The 25,042-nt window shown below is 36.8% G+C and overlaps 1 protein-coding gene across 50 annotated transcripts in view; it reads left to right on the top strand.

Annotated features, from left to right (window-relative positions):
- The window catches only part of LOC136837228 (ELAV-like protein 2), a 324,912-nt gene that overhangs the window by 256,983 nt on the left and 42,887 nt on the right, over positions 1-25,042 (top strand). For all 50 annotated transcript variants that reach the window (XM_067101962.1, XM_067101953.1, XM_067101948.1 and 47 more), the window contains 3 exons: positions 7,947-8,050; positions 9,062-9,215; positions 24,219-24,474. In XM_067101962.1, the coding sequence (XP_066958063.1) occupies positions 7,947-8,050; positions 9,062-9,215; positions 24,219-24,474 (514 nt within the window). The remainder of the gene's footprint in view (positions 1-7,946; positions 8,051-9,061; positions 9,216-24,218; positions 24,475-25,042) is intronic.

Here is a 25,042-nt window from a genome sequence, read left to right as displayed (position 1 = left end):
AGCTAAAATCTGCGAATACTTAAAACCCCTCTAAAAACACTTAGAACTTCCTATTTTGATAGATTAAACACAAGAAAAACCCTCTAAAAATGCTTATACTGGAGTATTTTAATAGTTTTATCACAAAAAGTGCATTTAGTTATGAAAATACATTAATTAGTGAATATTTCTCAGTGAAAAAAACCACAAATTGGCGAATTTTCTGCAAATAATGGGTAGATACGGTCCACAGAGAAATCCACAGATACGTGAGTCCGCGAATCTTGAGAACGCGAATACGGGGGTTTACTGTACAGTACTCAGTCAGCTGGATGAATTGCTTATACTCATTAACAATATTGACAAAGCACGTGTTGTATTACATTTTCTGCGTCTTACCGTAAGCTGGTTACAGATTATACAGACTATTTTCGTAAATGTTTGTAGATAACTGCTCTTGCTATTTGGGAAATTGTCAGTAAAATGAATCTTCACAAAACATTTCCATTCCACCCAAGATGTGACCAAGGCTAACTTTATAAAAGCAAAGTACTGTTCCTTAAAGGAATTATATAGTTAACTGCCATAAGTAAATGGCTGTTATATAAAGAGCTGTTAACTATATGCAATTTAACAAGTGAGTTTCTTAACTGCTCATACCCTGTAGCACCTCTTAGGCTTTTCAGTGATCTTGACTGCTCTTACGCTGCATATTCCCACCCACTTTAGTTGACGATTCCCTCATCATACCTCTCATTTCTTAGCTATGCAAGAAATACAGACAAACATGAACCACCCAATCAATACGGTATAGCTCGTTACTGAATATCAACAGAAGCTTCATATTTGTTATTTGCAGAAAAAAAAAATATGCTTAAAACTTTTCTCTCTTTTCTTTCAACCTTTCAGACCTCCTAAACTTAACTGGTTTTATATCATTACCTAGAATGGTTGGCATTTGTTCAGTCTCAGCATTAGTTGTTTGTGAAAAGCTAATGCCAATTCTCTTGCGAACCTCTTCCATATCTGGCATTGACACTTTGTCCTTTGATTGTTCATCCATGTCCTCGTTTTCCAGAACCTTTTCTGTATGAGGTACTGAGAGTTCATCATCCAACTATCTATCCTCTTCGTTCATCCTTTTATCATCTTCTGTCATACTGATAGGCTTAAAATTAGATCTATGTATAACCTTACTTTCATACCCAACAGGCCTAACTTTGAAGAGACTACATCTGTCATCCAGCACCGCCTCGATAACCCATTCATCTCTTTTATATTTATCTTGCAATTTAGCTCTACTTATAATTTGATTTCCTTCAAGAAGTACTCTCTGTCCCACTTTCAAGTTGTTCATTCTCGACTTCTCTAGTACTCGTTTTCCCTTATATTTCCAATTCTTATCTGTAATGCTTCGAGCCATTTGCCAAGTCTCCTCTTGGATCTGCCATTGATGGTCTAGCAAAGCTAACTGTGGTGCCTCCATGTCTTAACGAATGAGGCTACTTTTTCCAAACGTCTGCTGATAAATTAGGCTCACGACCAAACATCAAATAAAATGGAGAGTATCCCATTACAGAATGGAGTGTCGCATTACAGACAAATATTAATCTTTGAATATAACGAGGCCATTTAATTTTCTTTTCTTCACTCAGAGTTCTTAATAACCAAAATTAGTTTGTTGAATCTTTCCACCATTCCATTTCCCTGAGGATGGTACAGAGACGTTTTAGTCTTATGAATGATAAATTTCTTGCAGATTTCCTTGACCACAATACTTTTGAAATTCCTGCCCTGGTTGCTAAGCAATGTGTCAGGAACTCCAAATTTATAAAGTATGTCCCCTATCAGTAATTTTGCAACCATCAAAGCTTTTTGATTCTTAGTTGGAAAAGTCCACACAAATTTGCTAAAATGGTCTAGACAACTAAAATGTGTTCCATTCCACAATTTGACTTTTTGACTGAGCAAAAATCCATTGCAAGCAGTGTACTAACTTCCGTAGTTGTTTATCACTATCCCTAGTCACTTCTATATCGTAAATATAACCATTTTACACATACTGCATGATTCATTTTGTTACCTCTCAGTTTTGTACCTACATCAGTGCTCCTTTATTTTCTCTTGGCATATTGCTTAACTCCATCCTTAAATATATTGAACAATTATTGAGAAACAAACACTTCTGTGCCTCAGCCTCACTTTTACACTAAAGCAATCACTCTTCTGTCTACATACTCTACCAAGCTTCACTTTCATTATAAAAAACTTCCAGTGTAAGTTTTTATAACAAATGCCTGGCCCTTCACACTCTCCCAGTCTAAGTTGTACAATTCTTCTGCTAGCAATCATTTTTTATGCCTTCCTTTCTCAAAGTCCTACCTTACAGTTTCACTGGTATACTAAGTGATGTTATTCCTTATAATTCTGACAGCCACCTCTATCGCCTTGACCTAATTGCTGATGGAACATTTGACCTCCCATTTGTTTTAGGATCTTTCACTGCAAACTTTGCTCAACCACTCATTTACACGTATCACTACCATACCACAGCATCTAAATTGAAGTACTGTATTGACAACTCCTTTTGTATTTTCATATTTTTACCTCTTCTTTACCCTCTGTACATCTTCAGTATTCACAGCATTCTCAAACTTACTCTAACTTTCCACTCTTTGAGTCATTCAACTCTGCCTCTCCTTTTATCTTCACTCGACCAACCTACGATCCTTATGACTTATGACTGTATAGACATCTTTCCATTTTTCTCCTTTATTTTGAAATCCATTTGTTTATTCAGATTTCTCTATGGAGTTACTTCCCTATAGAAAAATTTAAGTAGTTCTTGCTCAGCATTTTTATTCATTTTTTATATTGGACTATTTTCTTCTAATTTTCTTGACTATTGTATCCATTCTCCTGTATACCTGCTCATGTTCTCTTTTTATGTCATACAACTGCATACAGTATCTGTAATTTTTTTTTTTTTACCACTTGCTGTATTTATTCATCTTCCTACCCATACATACCTGCTGTTCCTAGTTACCCAATTATGGAACTTTACAGGATCCTGATCTACATCTTCCACCTCCTTGTACTTCATCCTAGCTCACAATTTCACTTTCATTTTCTGTGCTTTATCACCCTCTTATCAAGCATTCTTGTATTTCAGTTACATATTCACTCCCTTCTCTGCAGCTTAGAGTTTGTGTAAGCCAAATATGATTAGACAGAAATAACTTCAGTTACTCCTATTCTTACCATTGTGTGGACAGTATATATCAGCTTGTGCTTGCATCTACTGTGTACTTTTACATAATCTAACAAACCCTTTTCCTTGTTAGTTTCATTGTCGTGAAGCGCTGAATGGCTAAAAGTGCCCAAGTGCTTGGCTTGAGGGCCTAAATTTCATAAAATGAAACCAACTCATAGTGCAGGTCTACCAAGATTAGGTGATGGAACTCAGTGATGCTGAGGACTAATAACACAGCAGTTGTGTTGTACATAAGCAGCAGGTATGAACAGTGTCTCTGCCAGTACTGTATATACATAATGAGACAGGTGCATGAGTGGGTGGACTGTCACACCATACAGCTGTCATTAAGGCACATCCTGACCAATCAGTTTGTACTAGCTGACCAACACAACTTTTAAGGTCAGATAGTGAGGACGGAGTGGTCCCTTCACCGAGATGTAGCAGAAAGATTTTCCAAGGTCTGGGGAGCTCTGGTAATGGGACTCTACCACACAGGTACGTAAACGGAAAGCTGCCAGTGTTCTGTTTGCTGGTGCTGGGCTCCTGGGTAGTGATAGCGGATGCCTTTCGGACATGTATGCCTTCCTACTGTTATCTCTGAACTGGAGAGTGAATGACCAACTGGTGTCCTTAGCCTCCAGATGACCTTGGTGGCCCTGAGGTAGCCACAAGCCAATTGTTACCTAAACCCATTGTTGCTGCTGATAGTGAGACTTATGGAACTGCCTCTGTGGCCCACTCCACTCTACTGCAACAACCACACCTGAAACTGCCTCTGTGGCCCACTCCACTCTACTGCAACAACCACACCTGACCCTTTAACCATAATCCATGCAGACGCTCACACTCTACAGGTAGAATCTGACCAGTATCTCCTGCAAGAGGTTTTCTTGAAGAATTGCAGAGATGTTTTCTTGAAGAATTGCAGAGATGTCTAGTTTTGTCGGAAAATCTCCAGTAGTGTCTGCCAAGCAGAGTGGTCTGTCTTTGCTGATTGGTGTCTCACAAGGGTATACATGTATCCCCAGTCGGGGCAGCTGTTCTGCAAGTTCACAGATTTCCTGTTCTACCTTTACCAGACAGACTCTTGTTGTTCTACTCAATAAAAGGTTACCATTCTAACCTGCCACAGCTTTTCTGTTCAAAGACATGGATCTCATGAATTCACTGGATATAACCATCCTGTTAAGGAATTTTGAGCAGTCTTGTGCACCTTGGAAAGTGAAACCCCCCAGAGGGATTTTATGCTAATCCTTAGTAGTCTCTCTCGGCTGCCATTCGAGCCTCTGAGGAGAATGTCAGATAGGGATGTGATGCTAATAACTGTTCTTTCTGGCATTGGCTAGAGAGTGGGAGCATTACTTGATGTGACACTCACAGGGCTGGAACTTCAGGTTTTCTTTTGTTCTAGATTTTCTGGCAAAGTTGCAAAATCCACCAGTTTCAGACAAAGGATAAGTCATTCTTGTTCCCTTCCCTGTGAGACTTGTTGGTAAGATGAAGATAGATGTGCTGATGTCCAGTTAGAGCCATAAGTCACTACTTCCTGAGAATACAGCACCTCAGACCCTAGTGCCATCTTCTGTTCGTGAGTACGGACAGACATAAGAAAGACATATTCAAGAATATGATCTCATTCTAGCTGCGTGAAGTGATCAAATGGACTATGTTGGAGGGCACAGATAAAGAACACGTGCTCATGAATTAAGGGTCATTGCCTCCCTCCATGGTGTTCATGAGTGAACTTTTGGGTGCCACAGGTACTGAGGGCAGGTGTGTGGCACATCCAAACTACCTTTACCTCTTCCTACCTGCAGGATGTCTCCTACAAGTCTTCAGATAGGTTCTTCCATATGTCCTATGGTGATGACACAACAACTTGTGTAACTACTGATCTTCTTTTGTAACTACTGAGCTTCTTTTGGACAGAATAGCATCTCACCTAGTTTTACAGAGAAAATGGCTAGTTGTATGATCTGTGAATAGTTACCCTTGCAAGTGCCATAGTCATTTCAGATGAGTCAGATGTAGATGACTTAAGCAAGGAACTGACTATCCATGACTACAAACAGTCAATAAATATGACTACCTCTGCCCTTTCCAAATAAGAGGGGCCTGGGCAGTAAGGGATCGTATGCTGGTCCCCTGATTGGTCTCCCCTATGGGTGGGGAGAGTCCTCTTGATGATTTCTTAGTGTGGGGCTGTGCCACTCTCTGGCATAGGAACCTGTTGGCCAGACCTCCTTATGTCTTGTCATCTTGAAGAATGGAAAGGCACTACAGTATAGTTTTTGACAAGGTCCTAAGTGAGTTGTTTTATGGTTGTAAAAGGGTGGTTAAGTAGCTAGGTGGGATGTGTAAGATGCATCTAAATTAGGAAAAATAACAGAGAACCTGGAGAGAATAATTTTTCCTTTAAGGAGAATGGTGCCATTAATTAGGGTAAGAATGATTGGAACATAACATCAGAATACTGTACTATACTTACGGGGAAGGTGTGAATTATAATTTTTGGAAAGTAGAATAAGATTGATTAGAAAAGATAAATATATGCATAGAGAAGTAAGAGGTTCTGTTGTTCAAGGGTTTCTTTTCCTAAGAGGTTTTTTTGAGATTCTTTTCCTAAGAGGTTTTTTTGAGAAGTTTGAGGTTAGTATTTTGATGAAAGATAACTATGCCACATGTATTACAATTCAAAGACCACTGTACCATAAATATTAAAATTCAAAGACAATAACATGAAGTGGGTGTCATAAAAATGCATCTAGGACAAGGCAGTATCACATTTCCATGGCAGTATTATGTCTGTGGAGGCCATATACTTGCCTGGCAAGTATTAAGGCTGAACACTCAATCTCGGCTGTAGCCATTCATCCCCTCTGATCATTAATGGATGCAAAAGCACTTTTATTTTGTGGCCAGTTAGGACCAAAGGCTGAAATGGAATGTCACTTATGATACTTTTGCTTATTCTTATTAGCTCACATATGGCCTTGTAAATGACAGGTATAAGTATTATATTCATGCAGTAAGAAGTATTGTCTAGCACAGAAAATTGAAAAGAGAAGAAAATATGGGATATGACTGTGGTCTTGCAGGCACTCTACATTAACAAGGCCACCAGTGGTAGTCATGTACAAACCTCAAGCATTGCTTCTTGCAGTTGCATCATCAAATATGTTAGCTATGCAAGTGGGGCGATACAGGTAATAAAAAGAAAATGTGGGCTGAGAAAATGTTTGGGAAATGGAGTGCTTGATGTTTGCAGATGATATTTTGGTTGGAACAGTAGGGGGAAATTTCAGGAACAAATGAAATAGTTTGAAAATATTTGGAAGTGAAAAAGTGAGTGTGAGTTAGAGCAATGAAGCAAGGATAAATGGAAACTTGAGATGAATCAATGAATGCTAAAATGGTTGGTGGAAAAATGAAATTGATTTGTTTAGGTACTTAAAAATAAATCTAATAGATAAAAGATATGTCAGTAAGTGAAGTAAAGATGGTATCTTTGTATATACTTGAGATTTTGTATAGAAGAGGAATGTTCATTGAAGGAAGGGCTGTAATTTATGAAGGGGTTGTTGAACCAGTTCTTATTTGTGGAAGTGAATTGTGGATATTGAGTAGAGGATTAGGGATTAGTGCTGAAGCTGTTGAGATTAATTAGTTGCTTCATATATTATACTGAATTGGAAGGGTACTTTATCCAGAAGGAAGAATGTGTGTGTGTGTTTGTGTGCAAGACATTAAGGTAAATATGGTTTTGTGTTAAAAGTGTTCAGGTCACTGCTAAGACCCTTCTTCATAGGTAGTGTAGAAAGCACCTAACATTGCCAAAGTACTCAGCAGTTGCTCATCCTTGATTCAGAATTTTTAAGAAAAAATCTGACCTAAAGTATTGTCTTTGTGCTTCAATTTGGAGAGAGAGAGAGAATGGATTTATAAACAGTACTGCAAAATGCCGTGATCTCAGTTCTTGCTATTTTATGTACCATATTTTATTTATTAAGGCTGTGCAGGGTTTATCCTTTATGGTAACTTAATTTTCTTAGGAGAATCCTATTTATTTTATTGCTGAACATTTTTGAAAATTATTAACAATTCATGAAAAAAGTAATGTATAAAAAGTCAAAAGATTAATGTTTTACAAGAAGTGTTTTAGAACCTTAGGTTGTGAAATAATGGTACGTATTGAACTTTCAGCATTTTTGAGGTCACATTCCCATACTGTGTTTCTCCCCTTTATATTTCATGCCCAGTTTAAACAAATTTTAAACTTCAACATTAGTATGCATAATTGATAAATGTAATCTTAAAGTAATGTTCATTATGTGCAAAAGGAACCATTTTAATTTTTTTATTTTCTTGCCCTCTGTGATGTATCTAACATAGTTTTTGCTGCAGATATTCTTTTAAAAAGGTTTGGTAAACAATCCTTATACAGCACCATAACTAGACACCACAACAAGGCACTTTTCATCATTTACGGCTAAAAATAAATACTCTAATGTAACCTTAACTTAGTCCACGGAAAAGTGTGATGTCAGTACTAAAATTATTAGGTGCAGGAATTTTCTAACTGAATCATGTTTATAAGACTGTGACGTTTGACTTCTTTTATTGTAGGTTATTGAGACTTTTAATATGCTAGACACACAAACCAGTTCTGTAGTTCAATATGACATACATTTTTTTTTATTCTTTCAAACAGGTCAGAGTTTGGGATATGGTTTCGTCAACTATGTCAGGCAGGATGATGCAGAAAGAGCCATCAACCAGCTCAATGGCCTACGTCTCCAGAACAAAACAATCAAGGTGAGAAGATGAGTGGTATTAAGCCACTTGGCATTGTTATCCTTGTGTGTATGTGCATGGAAAACTGGTTCTTTTTATATGTGTTATTCCATACTTTAATTGAAATATTTTATGTATGGTTTGGGAATTACTGTAAATGTCTGTAATAAATTTAGTCAGTTATCTGTGCAGTTTGTAATTTCAGCTGCATTTTTAATATTGGTACTTTATTTTATTTTCTTCGGTTATTATTAGTGTATGCTGTCCTGCTAGCATAGCAATTTATTTCATAAACAGTTTGAGAGAATTTTGTTTATGAATGTGAGTGATATGGCTCATGAAAATGCCAGCTACAAACAACGTTAACAATTTAAATTTTTGTAGAAAATTACAATAGTGAAACTGCAGTGGTCAGATTGTTGGTGTTTCCAGTGGTTAGATTGTATGTACTTCTATACTGTATTAATGAAAAAAATTCTTCATGTCCTGAGATAATTCTTATTGGTGCCTTAAGTAAAATTTCTTTCTTGTTTTGTTTGGCCTTTAAGTATATAAGGAAGTTTATGAGCAAGTTTTCACTGTCTTCATATTTGAACAAGATTCTTTATTGATAGAAGGTTTTAGGGTATGCAAGTATGTCTCTCTGTGTTTGTCAGATTACAAGTGAGGTTCCAAGAAAAATTTTACTTTTAGAATTTTGTTGGATGACAATGCCTTTGTTAGAATAAGTTTTACAATTTGAAGAAGAGTAATATTTGTATTGTGATTTAATGCATAAATGAGATTTGCTCAGTTTTTATGATCAGAATTTAATTAGATTAAGGGTGGCAATTCTGAATTGAATTTTTGCAGTTGTACTTGAGTACTGTACTGCTGAGAGTCAAATATACTACATCAATACTAGAATATTTTTAAATTAAGATTTAGAAGCCAGTTTTATCCATCATCAGTTAAAATATGTTAGGCACTTTGTTTGGTATTGTGTAGATTTTATCTCTGCAATCTTTTTTTTTTTTTTTTTACAACAATTAGGTATCATATGCAAGGCCGAGCAGTGAAGCCATCAAGGGTGCCAATCTGTATGTTTCTGGTCTACCCAAATCCATGACACAGCAGGATCTAGAAGCAATGTTCAGGGCATATGGTTCCATTATCACTTCTCGCATTTTATGTGATAATATCACAGGTAAGATTTTTTCAATTATTTACTTAGTTATTTTTGCCTGATATATTTGATGCTTATCGAAATGTCATGAAAACATTGCAAAGGAAGCTGTCTACTGTATAGTAGAACTTAAAGTAATCCCTACATTATCTGGATTAATAGAGCTAAGGGCCTGTTGGATAATAGCAAAATCTGGATAAGGGCAAGAAAAAACCTTCCTCACCTAACTTTGTCAGTGCCACATAACTGTGATCACAGAATTTGCCCATAAACAACTACATACCATCACACTTGAAGTTGAAAACATTATGCAAAAATCAGTTGTCTACGTTATTTTCTCATATTTGTAACAAAATAAACTCCATAAATACACTTAAAAACAAAAAGCAAACCCCTTCTTTTTCTCTTGTACGGTACACTACACACAGTACAGTAGGCTACATGTTTTTCATTTGCCCCAAGCACTGTAAAATACATCGTCCTGTATACGAAGTAAACCCCTTTTTCCTCTTGTATGCCATACGATAGTTTACACAAAACAGCTTGTATCATTTTCCCCGAAATACATTGTATGTAAAGAAAAAAATTCTAACAACAGTGTATAAAAGTACTTTTTACTCTATAAAAATACTTTTTACTCTCTCGCCTGTGTGCACTGCCCTTGGTGCTTATGATGGCCAGATGTTTTAAAAACTTGTGAGGAGATTTAAAAGTCCACCTCCTCCCCCACCACCAGCTCGACTGTCATGTCAAGACTGGCATCACCTTGCTATGCCTCCTTGATGTTTAGAGGGTCCTGGTCATCAAGAGGCAGCAAACAGACATGAGACTCCTCAGTGGATGAACCAGGCACAGCAACATCAGCAAAGGGAATTTTTGTCAGCTGAAATTCGTGTTTCTTCCTTGAAAGCAACCAAAGCTTTGCCAGGAGTCTTCTCATGAGAAAGCCCATGTTGAATCTTAAATCGAAACGGCCAACCTTTGGACGCCTTAAAGTCCACAACCTTATGCAAGCCTGTGAACTTTGTAACTTCAGCCTTCAGCTCAGCACTGCTCATGTTCATGCCAGCAGCTCTCTGTTGATGAAACCACACCAAGGTCAACACCTCAATGTCCTTATTATGGCCCTTTGCCATGACCTTTACGGGCTTGACTCCTGGCCATCTTCTTACCAAAGTCCATTGTGTATTTTTCAGCTTGATGTGGGAAGTCTTGATATCATGTAAGGTTGACCGGGCAATGTCATATTTCTTCTTTATGCGTGACCTAGACCAACCTAGCTCCATCTCGCTAACAATTTCTAATTTTTGTTGAAGGGTCAACAAATATCTCGCCCTCTTAGGACAAGGTGGGCCCATACACACAGTGCACAGCACCACACACAACACAAGCAGGACCTGCAATGCTGAGGGCACTGTAATGAAAGCCACGAAGAAGGAAAATGATCTTTTTTTTACTGAGTACATTGGTGCTTTCCAGATGTAGCCTACTAACATATGATGTGTTTATGATGCTATGTCTATTGCCTATTAAAAAAAGCAAAAAATTACAATGACGTATGTTTCCGCCAGTAGTGAGTAAGTTGTCCACCTCCGCACCTTCAGCTATACTCTTAAACTATTAATGTATCCATATCAGCCAATAAATAACAATAAACAAGTGATGTTTTATGACGTGTTAAGTGACGTCATGCTTTTAAGCCAATAGCATTCGCAAAAGCCAAGTCTTTCTCTCTACTTCTGTACCTCTTTCATACTGTGTTCATGTGTATGCTTCTTAAGCACAGTACTGTGTTGCCTTTTTTTTCTGGTCAGTATTTCATTGCAAGTTTAGTTGACTTAAGTATGATTTTCACAAATATCAAAAGAGAATATTTTATCACTTGATATTTCATCTCTAATTACCTTAAAAATATTTAAATTGTGAATTTGTAGGTGTTGGCAACACGTGCTATTTATAATTGAAGTCTTGGTGCCACCAATGGCAGTAAATGAGTGTGCGCATACTTACATACCCTTTGTACTTCATTGTGTTTGTCTTTTGGGTTGTAAAAATAAGAAAATATACAGTAAAAATATAATTGACAATAGCATAAAATATAAATAGAAAGTAAAGGGCAATGTATGTTACTATACAGTATAGGCTTAAGTGTAAACAACTCTCTCTCTCTCTCTCTCTCTCTCTCTCTCTCTCTCTCTCTCTCTCTCTCTCTCTCTCTCTCACATATATATATATATATAATATATATATATATATATATATATATATATATATATATACATACAGCCAGTCCCTGGTTAATGGGGTCTTAGTTAACGGCGATCCGGTCTTACAGCGCTTGTCTAGGGACGAAAATCAGCAATTTTAGGCACCGAAAATCGCCGATATTTCCATTTATCGGCACCAATAATTGGGTATTGGCATCGATACATACCTAACAGAGGCACTAATAACCAATAATTGACATTTTTCGGCGCCGATAAGCCCTGAAAATCGCCGATTTTCAGTTAGCGGAAATTTTCGATTATCATCATACCCTCAAAACGGAACCCCTGCCGATAACCGGGGACTGCCTGCATATATATATATATATATATGACTTTTTATCACATCACCGTGATTCATATACAATCAGTAAGCTACAAACGTCTTTTAATATCCAATTCGCTCTACCTCGGAAGTAATATATTTTCATATATGTTACTGAAGGGGAATTTTTTAGTTGATAATAAGTTCGTCGTCCCGTGGGCTCGAACCAGCGAAGGACAAGAACTCAGGACTACAGTGGACGCATTAACCCATCCGGCCAGCAAGTGAGGTATAAGTGGATATCGGCTCCCATATACAAATCCCCGTCGAACTCAGGTGTTTGTATTTAGAGACGATATCCACCCACCTCTGCCATGTTGACCGTGTAATGCGTTTGTCGCACGCAGCCATATTATGACTTTTTATCACATCACCGTGATTCATATACAATCAGTAAGCTACAAACGTCCTTTAATATCCAATTCGCTCTACTTGGAAATAATATATTTTCATATATGTTACTGAAGGGGAATTTTTAGTTGATAATAAGTTCGTCGCCCGTGGGCTCAAACCAGCGAAGGACAAGAACTCAGGACTACAGTGGACGCATTAACCCATCCGGCCAGCAAGTGAGGTATAAGTGGATATCGGCTCCCATATACAAATCCCCCGTCGAACTCAGGTGTTTGTATTTAGAGACGCTATCCACCCACCTCTGCCATGTTAACCATGTAATGCGTTTGTCGCACGCAGCCATATTATGACTTTTTATCACGTCACCGTGATTCATATACAATCAATAAGCTACAAACGTCCTTTAATATCCAATTCGCTCTACTTGGAAATAATATATTTTCATATATGTTACCGAAGGGGAATTTTTTAGTTGATAATAAGTTCGTCGTCCCGTGGGCTCGAACCAGCGAAGGACAAGAACTCAGGACTATTTCCAAGGTAGAGCGAATTGGATATTAAAGGACGTTTGTAGCTTATTGATTGTATATGAATCACGGTGACGTGATAAAAAGTCATAATATGGCTGCGTCACATTCTTATTACACGGTCAACATGGCAGAGGTGGGCGGATATCGTCTCTAAATACAAGCACCTGAGTTCGACAGGGGATTTGTATATGGGAGCCGATATCCACTTATACCTCACTTGCTGGCCGGATGGGTTAATGCGTCCACTGTAGTCCTGAGTTCTTGTCCTTCGCTGGTTCGAGCCCATGGGACGACAAACTTATTATCAACTAAAAAATTCCCCTTCAGTAACATATATGAAAATATATTATTTCGAGGTAGAGCGAATTGATATTAAAGGACATTTTGTAGCTTACTGATTATATATATATATATATATATATATATATATATATATATATATATATATATATATATATATATATATATATATATATATATATATATATATGTGTGTGTATACACATACATATATATATATATATATATATATATATATATATATATATATATATACTGTATGTGTGTGTATATATATATATATATATATATATATATATATATATATATATATATATATATATATATATATGTGTGTGTGTGTGTGTGTGTGTGTGTGTGTGCGTATATATGTCTTGTGTGTGCAAGAAACAAGGTGGAGAGGGAACAAGGCAAAGGAAATAGGAGGAGGATGTAAGCTCCTGTACAGTGGAGCAGACGAGAATGGTAGAAGTGGCGTAGGCATCATTGTAAACAGTAAACTGAAGGAAAAAGTGGTAGAAGTCAAAATAAGTGGTAGTCTGATAATGAAGGTCAAATTAATGTTATCAGAAGTAGTCCTAAGTGTGGTAAGTGCTTATGCCCCACAAGCTGGATGTGATGAGGAAGAGAAGTCAATGTTTTGGTGGGAGTTGGATGAAGTATTAACATCAGTCTCAGAGGAAGAGAGAGTTGTATTGGGTGGAGACTTGAATGGACATATAGGTACAGATAGAAGAGTGATTTCAAGAATCCAAGGGGGAGAGGAACGAAGAAGGCGAAGGCATTATAGACTTCACAGTGGCATTTGATATGGCACTAGTTAATACATTCTTTATGAAGAAAGATTATGTGACATATAGAAGTGGTGGAAGAGAGAGTCAATTTGATTTTCTGCTCTGTAGGAGACAACACCTTAAGGAAGTAAAGGATTGTAAAGTGATATATGGAGAGAATCTTGGCCAACAACATAAGCTGGTGGTTGCGGACCTTTCAATGCGAAAAGGTATAGAGGGATGAATAAATTTGTTTTTATTTTTTCCCAACGTTTTGTGAGAGAGAGAGAGAGAGAGTGTAATTGTCAACAGTGCTTCGGTTGTTGGAAGAGGGATGAGGTCGTTAGTTTGTTTTGCGCTGTCTGATGGAATATGAAGGATTTTTCGGTTTTAGAGGAGTCTTTAGTCAGAGCTAGTGCCGGTCAGTGGTTCTTGTGTGGGACAGTTTTTGTCGTATGCTTTTCTGGGAGTTGTTGGTCTTCTTGTTGGTGTGCTGTTTATTTGTGTGTGTGTTCCGTTTCTTTTTTTTTGTATTTCCTTGTTGTGTTTGTGGTTGTTATGGCGGCCTTTATCCATCTCCAGCAACCGAAGATCAGGGTGAGTGTTGTTTGTTGTTTTGTTTGTGGGTTTGAATTCTGCCACAAAGGGACAAAGGGAAAGAGGAAAAATAACCCTAAGATCAAATGGTGGGAGCTAGAGAAGGCAGAAAATGAGGAGTTAAGATCTAGGTTTAAGGAGAATGTTCTGAGAGAAATAAAGTTGGAAGATGATGTAAATGATTGGTGGGAGTTTAACAGCAATGTGATCCTAAGGCATAGGGAGGAAAATTTAGGCAAAACATCAGGCAAGGGCCCCCAAAAGATAAAGAAAGTTGGTGGTGGAATAAAGACACACAAGACAAGATCAAGAAAAAGAAAGAATCCCAAAAGAACTATGATAAACACAAATCAGAAGAAAACGAGCAAATATCAAAAGAAGCAAAGGAAGTTGCAAAACAACAAGTTGCCAGAGCCAAGGCTGCTGCTTTCAATGATTTGTATGAGAATGTTGACACACCGGAGGGCCAAAGAAGCATCTACAGGATAGCCAAAGCTAGAGACAAAGCAACAAAAGACCTCACACACATTAAGCAAATTAAAGATGGAAATGGTAAGGTTCTAACAAAAGAGGAGGAACTTAAAAGTAGATGGAGAGAGTATTTTGAAAATCTGATAAATGAAGAAAATCCCAGGAATACCATTGACGATGGAGTAGCAAATGAAAGAGAAGTTCCCAGGATTAGTCGGAGAGAAGTGAGGCGGGCACTAAGTAAAATGAAGAAAGGTAAAGCAGTGGGACCAGATGGAATACCAGTCGAGGTGTGGAGGTGCTTAGGAGAGGAGGGAATTGACATCTTGTGAGACTTGTTCAGTAAGATCTACCAGCAGGAGAAGATACCTGACGCTTGGAGAAACAGCCTGCTAGTCCCCATTTACAAAGAAAAAGGGGACATCCAAGATTGTGCCAACTATCGGGACATAAAGCTGATGGCACTTACCATGAAAATCTATGAAAGAATAATAGAGGCAAGGCTAAGGGATGAAACATCTTTAAGTGACGAACAGTTTGGGTTCATGCCAGGAAAAGGGACAACAGATGCCATCTTTGTATTGCGACAAGTCATGGAAAAATATAGAGAAAAAGGAAAGGAACTACATCTTGTATTTATAGGTCTTGAGAAAGCATATGATCGAGTGCCTAGGCAAGAAGTGTGGAGGTGCATGAGGGAAAAAGGTGTCTCAGAAAAATATGTGAGGATTGTAAATGATATGTATAGAGAAGCAACAACACAGGTAAGAAGCTCAGTGGGAACAACAGACAAGTTTGAGGTGAAAGGTGGACTCCACCAAGGTTCTGCCATGAGTCCCTATATTTTTGATATGGTAATGGATGTGATAGTGTCTGGAGTGAAAGATCAGGTACCTTGGAGTGTACTCTTTGCAGATGACATAGTGCTAGTGACCACCAGTAAGGAAGAAGCAGACAGGAAATTGGAGTTGTGGAGAAGCGCATTGGAGGACAGAAGCCTAAAGATAAGCAGAGCAAAAACTGAATATATGTGGATGAATGGAGGAGACCAAGAGGGAAGCATCAACTTAGCGCAGGCAGAAGTAAGAAGAGCTACATCCTTCAAGTACCTTGGGTCGTGTGTTACTGATTGTGGAGGGATGGAGGAGGAAGTGAACCACAGAATACAATCAGCTTGGTGCAATTGGAGGAAAACATCAGGTGTGTCATGTGACAAAAGATTTAATGTAAAGATGAAGGGAAAAATGTACAAGAGCATTGTCAGACCTGTGTTGATGTATAGTTGTGAAACATGGCCCATGAAGAAAGCACAAGAGAGAAAGATGGAAGTGGCAGAAATGAGAATGCTACGTTGGATGTGCGGAGTGACAAGAAGAGACAGGATAAGGAATGACTTCATAAGATGGACGGTGAAAGTTACAGAAATGTCAAAGAAGCTGCAACAGAAAGGTTACAATGGTTTGGACATGTTATGAGAAGAGAGGAGGATTCTGTATGTAAAAGAACCATGAATATGGAAGTGCCTGGAACAAGGCGGAGAGGTAGACCAAGAATGAGATGGAGAGACACAGTTAACAGGGACACGCAGGAGAAGAACGTGAGTGAGGTAATGGTGCATGATCGCAGAAGATGGAGAAGACTAATAACAAACAGCGACCCCATATAAAGATGGGAAAAGTTGAATATATATATATATATATATATATATATATATATATATATATATATATATATATGGATTCTAAATATCGCTCAGGAGTTAAATTCGTAGGTGGGCACAATGTTAGGGAACACAATTTTATCATGGCACTACATCTCGGTGACCGTGAGTCAGGGTGTAGGTCTATGAATCATATCGATCAGACATTCTGATTGGTTAGATTTATTTAATCCATGGCCCGAGGGATTGACCTGGGTCAACGGGGCATATGATCGGATGGAATTAAATTTCCTGTGATCAGGTCGGGGCGACATACAGCGGCAGCCTTAGGAACTACATGGTGAGTGGAACGCCGCACTATGGCCACCTTAACCATCTCGCTACCCGGTACGCGACTTATGCCATGGAGGGAAAAGTGGAGCTCGCACGGAAAAGTTTCTTTGTAAAAATCGATATGTCCAAAGTATAACCGGTTTTTTTTATGATGTTGGCAAATGATTGAATTTTTTCCTAAAGCAATCAGAAAATCTTTGCAAGGCTTAGAAATAATAAAAAAAAGACGTGAACGTGAAATTTTTAAGGAAAATCATAGATTTTTTTTTTTAAATCATGAAAAATATGATAATTAGGTTTGAAGAGTTTATTTTATACATAAATTGTGTGGAAATGTTTGAAATTTCACGTGAAAGCAGTCATTTTGCTATAAATATGTTTACTAATTAGCTGTTGCTGATTAAAAAATGAAAATTTTTTTCGGAGTGCAGCTACCAGATTTTCCAACCTACTTATGTTGATGTTTCGTATCGTATCTAAGTAAGAAATAAGGATAGAAAAAAATAAAGGTGGCATTAGAAAGCTGAATAAACTTCAAAAAAATGCAAAAATAAAAATTATGTATTGTTAGAATAAAATCGAGAAATTGTTATTAGATTATGGACAATCTTTTTTCTTTTTCTAAGAAAAAATACGGCAACAATTATTATATATAAACGTTGATATTTTTACATTTTGCTGTTCAGCACGATAAAGTACAAAGAATGGCCGTTCGAATGATATATAATACATGCACATTGAAATTATTTACAGTTGCATAAACAGGCATACAAAAAATTATCTATGCACGCATAAATTCCGGCCGAACTACGGCGTTCAACATGTAATAAATAATGCTAGAAAAAAGTTGAAACTGTAATGGGAAGCTGAATAAACTTCATATATATATATATATATATATATATTACCTAAAATCAATAGGTGTCACCTGTAAATAATTGACCAATTGAAGCTCAAAGACCCAAGTTTTGTTTTTTCAGGTAACATCAAAAGATTTTTATATAGAAACGTGGATAATTTTAGATTTTGCATGATAAAGTACAAAGAATGGCCGTTCGAATGATATATAATACATGCACATTGAAGTTATTTACAGATGCATAAACAGGCGTACAAAAAAATTATTCACACACTTGTAAACCCTTGGCCGAACTGCACAGCTTGACAGGGTTCTGGAGTGCTCATATTTACGCTCACATTTTTCGTAATTATTCAGTAATGAATAACGCTAAGAAAAAAGTAAAAATTTTCATGGAAAGCTGAATAATTTTCTGTTAATAGCCCAAGTAAAAGCAATAAGTGTTCCCAGAAAAAATTGAGCAATTGAAGCTGAAAGACGGAAATGTTGTTGAAAGACAGAAATATATGTAAAAAAAGTAAATTCTTCACTATTTATCGTATCGAAAAACACTTGAAATATTATTCAAAATACTCAACAATCACTTGCAAACACTTTTATAACAATAGCAAAAGCAAAAGTACTTCACAAATGCAGATAAATGACGACAGAGCAAAAAACCTGAGATTGCCAAAGAGATGTGCTGAACTCGGCCAAAATAGGTGGTGCAGTGCTTTAGTTGGTGGAGGACTGTGGCGCATGCGCAATACCTGTCAGTTTCCTGTTTACATTTTCTTGTCTGCCCACGCAATGGCACAGTCCTCGTTTTCTTCGGATAACTTTTTTTTTATATATATATATAATTTCCCCTGAAAATAACTCACGGATGATGCGGAAATTGCATCCTCGGGGCACTTACAGCAAAAAATTTATTGGTGTGATTTCACGTCATCAGATCACCAGAGGGTTAAGAACTATGGGAGAGCAGTGCTACGTAGCACCGTTCACATCAACTGGGTACTTAGAAAAAGTCATGTTCGCACTAAAAAGAAATTGTCTACCGGCAAATTCACGCAAACTGGCCAGGTAAGTTACTTTTTGGGTAGATTTCGGCACACTGAACAACTTTTATTCCATGCAATTTTTCATTTGGAGTCATTGTTAATGAGCTATAGGCGTGTCCCAGCAATAGACAAACTACCTTAATTGAAAATTAGTAAATAATTTTTTTATCAAGAAAAATGTATTTAGTCACGAAAATAACATGAAAATACAGTAATTACTGAATGTTTCTCAAAAAAATATCCACACTTATTGAATTTTTCACTGAATTTTTCACAGATAATTCAGGAATAAGGGCTTTGAGCTGGTAGATAGTCCATTTGCAAATGAAATGGAGATACTTTTTGGAGGACTGATGCATGGGCATCTAAAATTATGCATCCTTCAAATGTTTTAATCCCACAGAAAAATCTGGGAGATACTTTTTGGAGGACTGATGCATGGGCGTCTAAAATTATGCATCCTTCAGATGTTTTAATCCCACAGAAAAATCTGGGAGATAATTTTTGGAGGACTGATACGTGGCCGTCTAAAATTATGCATCCTTCAAATGTTTTAATCCCACAGAAAACTCTGCGAATCCAGAACCGCGAATAGGTTGGGGTCGACTGTAGTCTCATATATGTTTTCAGTGTATTTTCTCATTTACTTTTGCAACCCAAAAGATGAATGTAATCCTGTGTAGGGTATGTACGAATATACTAACTCATTGCTGGCATCAGAGAACTTGCTACAACTTGTTTTGGTTCGTGTTGTAACGCATATGATTGTTTAATTTATATTTTACACTATTCTCAAATATTTATTGTAGTTTCCCATTTTTGAAATTTTTACAATTGAATCATGTGTGTCGGGTATGTACGAACACACAGACTCATTTGCTGGCTTCGGAGAACTTTCTACAGCTTGTTTTGGTTTGTGTGCACTTAAGATTTTTTTTTATACAGGCAGTTCCCGGTTATCGGCGGGGTTCCATTCCTGACAGCGTGATGATAACCGAAAATCGGCAGTAATAGCACTGATCTCTTGTTATCGGCACTGATAACCAGGGATCAGCGCCGCCAATAACCGGCAATTAGCGCCGCCAATAACTGGGAATCGGTGTCGAAAATTCAGTTAGCGTCATCGCTAGACAAGCGCCATAAAACCGGATCGTCGGTAACCAGGGACTGCCTGTACTGTATTTATTTTACACTATTCTCATCTACATTTTCAGTGTATTTTCTAATTTTTTATTTTCAATAGCCAAAAGATAAACGCAGTTGTGTGCGTAGTGTACATATGAACACACAAACTCATTTGCTGGCATTGGAGAACTTGCTACAGCTTGTTTGGTTCATGTTGTTACGCTTATGATTTTTTTAATTTGTACGCTATTGTCATTTCTATTTTTATTGTATCTTCTCATTTTTTATTTTTGTAACCCAAAAGATAAAATGCAATTATGTGCATAGGGTACGGGCAGACTCATTCGATGGCATCTGAGAATTTGCTACAGCTTCTTTTGGTTCGTGTTGTTTACACTTATGGTTTTCGTATTTGTATTTTATCCGTTTCTCATATATGTTTTTACTGCATTTTCTCTTTTTTCACAACTAAAAGATAACGTATGCACACAAGTATCACCGACAAATACAGGTATTGCCCTACTTACGATGGGGTTAGGTTCCAAAAAACCCATCGTTATCTCAAATATTGCCTAACCTACACTAGGGTAATCAGTACCATCTGTACAAATATTGTATGTTAGCCTAGCCTACACTACACAGTATTTTCCATACATATACCGTATAGGAATTATTAGTGTCAGGTAATTCTGCAGGTTCAACATGAAGAGAAATTGAATATCAAACAAGGCTTAGCCTACACCATGGTATATCATATACATATACGGTAGCCTAGCCTACATGGTAGTGTACTCTATATTCACATATTAACATTGTATTATACAAACATCGACATGACGAATGTGCATCTTTTCCATGGATCTTTTAAAAAGTTTTGCTTTATATTACACTACATCCAATAATATTGTATATATTCTCATATTGCTTTTGTATTATAAATTGCAATCATAGCAATCAATGTTTTGGGTTGGAAGTGGATCGCTCTACGGGTAAGTTTATTTCACCACGTTTAACTCGGTTCAAAGTGCTTTTCTTGCTTCTAGTTAGCTTAAATGAATCTCCTAGATACTTTATTTATATGGGACAAGGATATTTTTCATTATACGAAGTGTTTTTAAGTCGAAGTATAGCTTAAATACGTCTCGTTGTGAAATTAATTTAGCTTTTTTTTTTTTATTAATAGATGATGTTAGCAGCTGGCCATTTGGGGCCATGTTTGTTTTGTGTAAAAAAATCAAGATTTCATTCGCTATTTCCTCTTGATTTCATCATAATACGAGCTTTACATATTTTATCTTTTGTCAGCGTAAAAACAGCAGTAATATGTGTTCTTTCATGCCCAGTAGTCTTGATTAAAATAGTTTCTCTCCAATTTTAATTACGGTCAAGTTTCATCCATGTTCCCGATGCAAGATAATTTATAGTCATTAGCAGCTTGAACATTTTTTTCTCAGCTTCAGCTACAACTTGCAGCTTAAATTTAGCAGTACAGTATATATCCTTGCCGATCTTTTCTCCAAAGCGAATAAGGGTATAATGTAAAAATATAACAGTTGTGTTGTACTTAACATCATTTGTAACGTAACTACGGTAAAATTTTTGTTTAACCCTACGATGGTTGTTATCTGATTTGGTTATAAGCAAAACAACAGTTTCTCGTTCGGTTGTTTATGGCTGTACGCATTTATGCAAGAGTATAACGTTACTAACAATACTTATATCATTCTCTTTTACTTTTTTTTACTAGAAGATGGAATAAAGAGGTGGAGGAAAAGAAGTTGGTGTATTGTAAGTTGGTCTCTCTCGCTGCCTGATTGTAAGCTGCTGCCTGCACCCATGCGAAATTTAAAAATAATTTCTAAATATTGTCATATCAGTATTAATTGCTAACCCCATCGCAAAATCGAATTATTGTAACTCGAGCACTACCTGCACTGGTACAAATTTGATTTTTAGAGTTTACTTGCAAACGCACAGAATTCGCAAGCAAACACTGACCTATTTTAACTTCCTGCACAGCGTGAGCAAGTGAGGTTGGCTCATTGAATTGATGTACCTATTCCAGCCTCACAGGCCAATGTATCGTACACCATACGCTGCCTGATTGTACGCTGTTGCCTGCTCCAGTCGCGCGCGAAATTTAAAAATACGTAATTTCAAAATATTGTTGTATCGATATTAATTGCTAACCCCATCATAAAAGCGAATTATTGTAACTCGAATGCTACCTGTAGTAGTGGCAGGTTGGTGTGGTGACCCAGGAAATTTGAAATTGTGTAGGCGAAGTGAGCGCCAGATTACTGATGGAACCATATTAATGATTGCCCGGATTAGTGACAGTCGACCTATATATCTTTGGGCCTTGGTCCCTTATACGGGTGTGTCAGATAATGTCGAGTTTCATATAATGAAGATCCAGATAATCGAGGGATTACTTTTCTTTGAATAGGTGGAGTGAAATTCCAGTGTATCTTTAGTACTTCAGAAAGATGACACGTGTATTGTAAGGACTTGAGAAGTCTCTCTCACACTGTCAGACATGCATGAAGACCTTTATAGTAGATTATATTTTGAAATGTAAGATTCACTACTGTATGTGTCTAGTAATGTGTCACTACTGTATGTCTAGTAATGTGCAAGTTAAATGAGATTAGGAAATCAAATAGACTGAAATTGCATATACCTGTAAATGTAAGGTTGATTATGTCTAGTACAGTTTTTATTGTTATAGGGGCAGGATATTCATATAACTACCGTATACCAAAAAAGAAATTCAGGAAGTTTCATATGTTGATAAAATAATGGTGAAGTGGTAATAGAGATGGCTTGGACTTGTCTTTCTCACATCCACTGTTAGATTGTTGTGAGATAGTGTCAGCTAGGCACCAGAAGAGTTCGTCACCCAAGCCTGTGTTTATTAGAATTATGAAAAGTGAGGCTGGAGATGAGTGGAGTCTTGTGAAAGATAAAGCACATGAAAGAAACGTGTGGTGGAATTTCATTGAAGTCCTTTGTTTCATGCTGTGTTAAAGGCATTTATATAACATTATAATTGTTGAGATACATAAAGCCAGTTTATCATTTATTCTGGTAATATGGTCATAGATTGCTTTTTGATACATACCTGTATAACTTTTTTTTTTTTTAGGTGATCTGCCATTGGTACCATTCCTTATATCAGAATTAAGAACGCACTGTGCCTTAAGTTTTGTTATAAATATGGTGTAAAAGAAACTGATTTTATTGATATTTTATTTACTGAATGTCACAAAAGGTTGTTGGATAATTAGCATCTTAGTATGGGTCTATGTGCCATATGGAAGTTTATATGTGATGTAGTGCATATTTTTAGGAAACAAGCTGGAAACCAGATTATTTGTCAGTAAGTGTCCATAGAATAAATTCCCAGTTGGAAAAAGAAGAAAGAGAATAGAACTTGCTGTAAATAATGAAAAGCAGAATGCATAATTTGGTATACTGTATTTAATAAAAAGTAAGGCAGATTGTATACTGTGTACCTAATAATGAATAAATCAGCCATCTAAGTAAATTGATAAAAGTTGAAAAATAAGTTACAAGGAAATGTCCATTTGTGTACCCTGAAGTAAGGAACTCGGCCTAAGACTGAAAAGCCATATTACAACCTGTATGTGATGTATGGAATGATTCGGTAGCCATAGATGTAAGCACAGATACACCAATTAATAGAACAGATTATGGCATTTGAAAGAATTCGATGTTGACCACTCCCACCTTGCTATCATATTTTCTGCTGAAAACCTATCATGATATTTTTGTTTGCAATATTCATCTTGAAAAAATTTACCCAACACTTACATTGTCATCAGTTTGCCAAAAAGGCAAATGATAAAAAGAGTCAGAGTTCATATAAAAAGTTACGGACTCCTTTTAATTTTATTAAAAAAAAAAAAAAAAAATTCGGTAAGGGCTGACTGTTAGAGAGAGAAAAGTTTATTTCACGATTTTACTATTTTGTGAAAGTTAGGTGAGATTTTGTAAGCATTGTATACTGTAAGTCTATACTACATTCTCCTGACAGATGGCCCATAACTCCCACAATTTTTTATTCTAAATCTATTGTAGGCTTTCAGGTTAAAATATTGTTTATATAATAGGCATAGGGCAACGTGAAAGTAAGACATCATTCTATGGAATGTTTTACAGTAAATAATTTGCCATTTTCATACCTAGCTAAGTTAGGTGTTGGATGGTTCACAGTGAAATACTGTAGATTAGTTTAATTGAATTTTCGTATTTAATTTCATTATGATGTGCAAATGACAGACATTTTATATTTATATTTGTAATGAGAGTATGGGAAAAATGAAAATGCAATTCAACACCTTTTATTTCTTCTCTCTTCTCTTAGGCTTGTCTAAGGGAGTGGGTTTTATCCGATTTGATCAACGTATTGAAGCTGAGCGTGCTATTCAGAAGCTGAATGGTACTATACCAGATGGGGCTCAGGAACCCATCACTGTCAAATTTGCAAACAATCCATCGAACAACAACAAAGCAGTGCCACCTTTGGCGGCTTATCTTTCACCACTGACCCGGCGTTATGGAGGCCCCATCCACCATCCAGCTGGGCGCTTCAGATACATTCCCCTCTCACCCCTTACCAGGTATGTTCATATGAATTCGAGTTTTTTCTTACCCAGACCTTTGGACCTCCCAAACTTGAATCCCCCAAACCCCTCTTGACAAGAAACCACAAGCGCAAACCACATAACTTCTTTACACATGTCACCCATTTGTCATTAAACAATTCAGTTCCATTACAAAATCTATGCAACTCTTTGTAAAGATTTTGCCTGCATATAAGATGCACTAATTGAGGCAATATACATTATGATAACCATTTTAACCTGTTTTTTTTTTTCAAGAGAATTTGTATTAAAGTAAGATTGTTTTAAGAATGTTTATGAATTATACAGGTAGGATAGCTTCATGTGCTTGTTGATGTATACAGTATATTATACATAAATATATGAATTCAGTATATTGCAGTAACCAAGCCCCAGTTATGGTATATTCTAACAGTAGAGTTTTTATTGGTTCCAGCTTTTAAGTGAAACCCATGACTTTGGGTAATGTGCCCATTTCTTCTTTGCCGGGGTATGAATCTTCAACTTCATTTAATTCCTATTTAATTTTTAGTACTGAGATATAAATTGGATTTGTTTTCTTATG

This window comes from Macrobrachium rosenbergii, chromosome 58 (genome assembly GCF_040412425.1).
Source record: "Macrobrachium rosenbergii isolate ZJJX-2024 chromosome 58, ASM4041242v1, whole genome shotgun sequence".
In the NCBI taxonomy this organism is placed as follows: domain Eukaryota; kingdom Metazoa; phylum Arthropoda; class Malacostraca; order Decapoda; family Palaemonidae; genus Macrobrachium; species Macrobrachium rosenbergii.
This window is presented reverse-complemented; position numbering and strand designations above follow the sequence as displayed.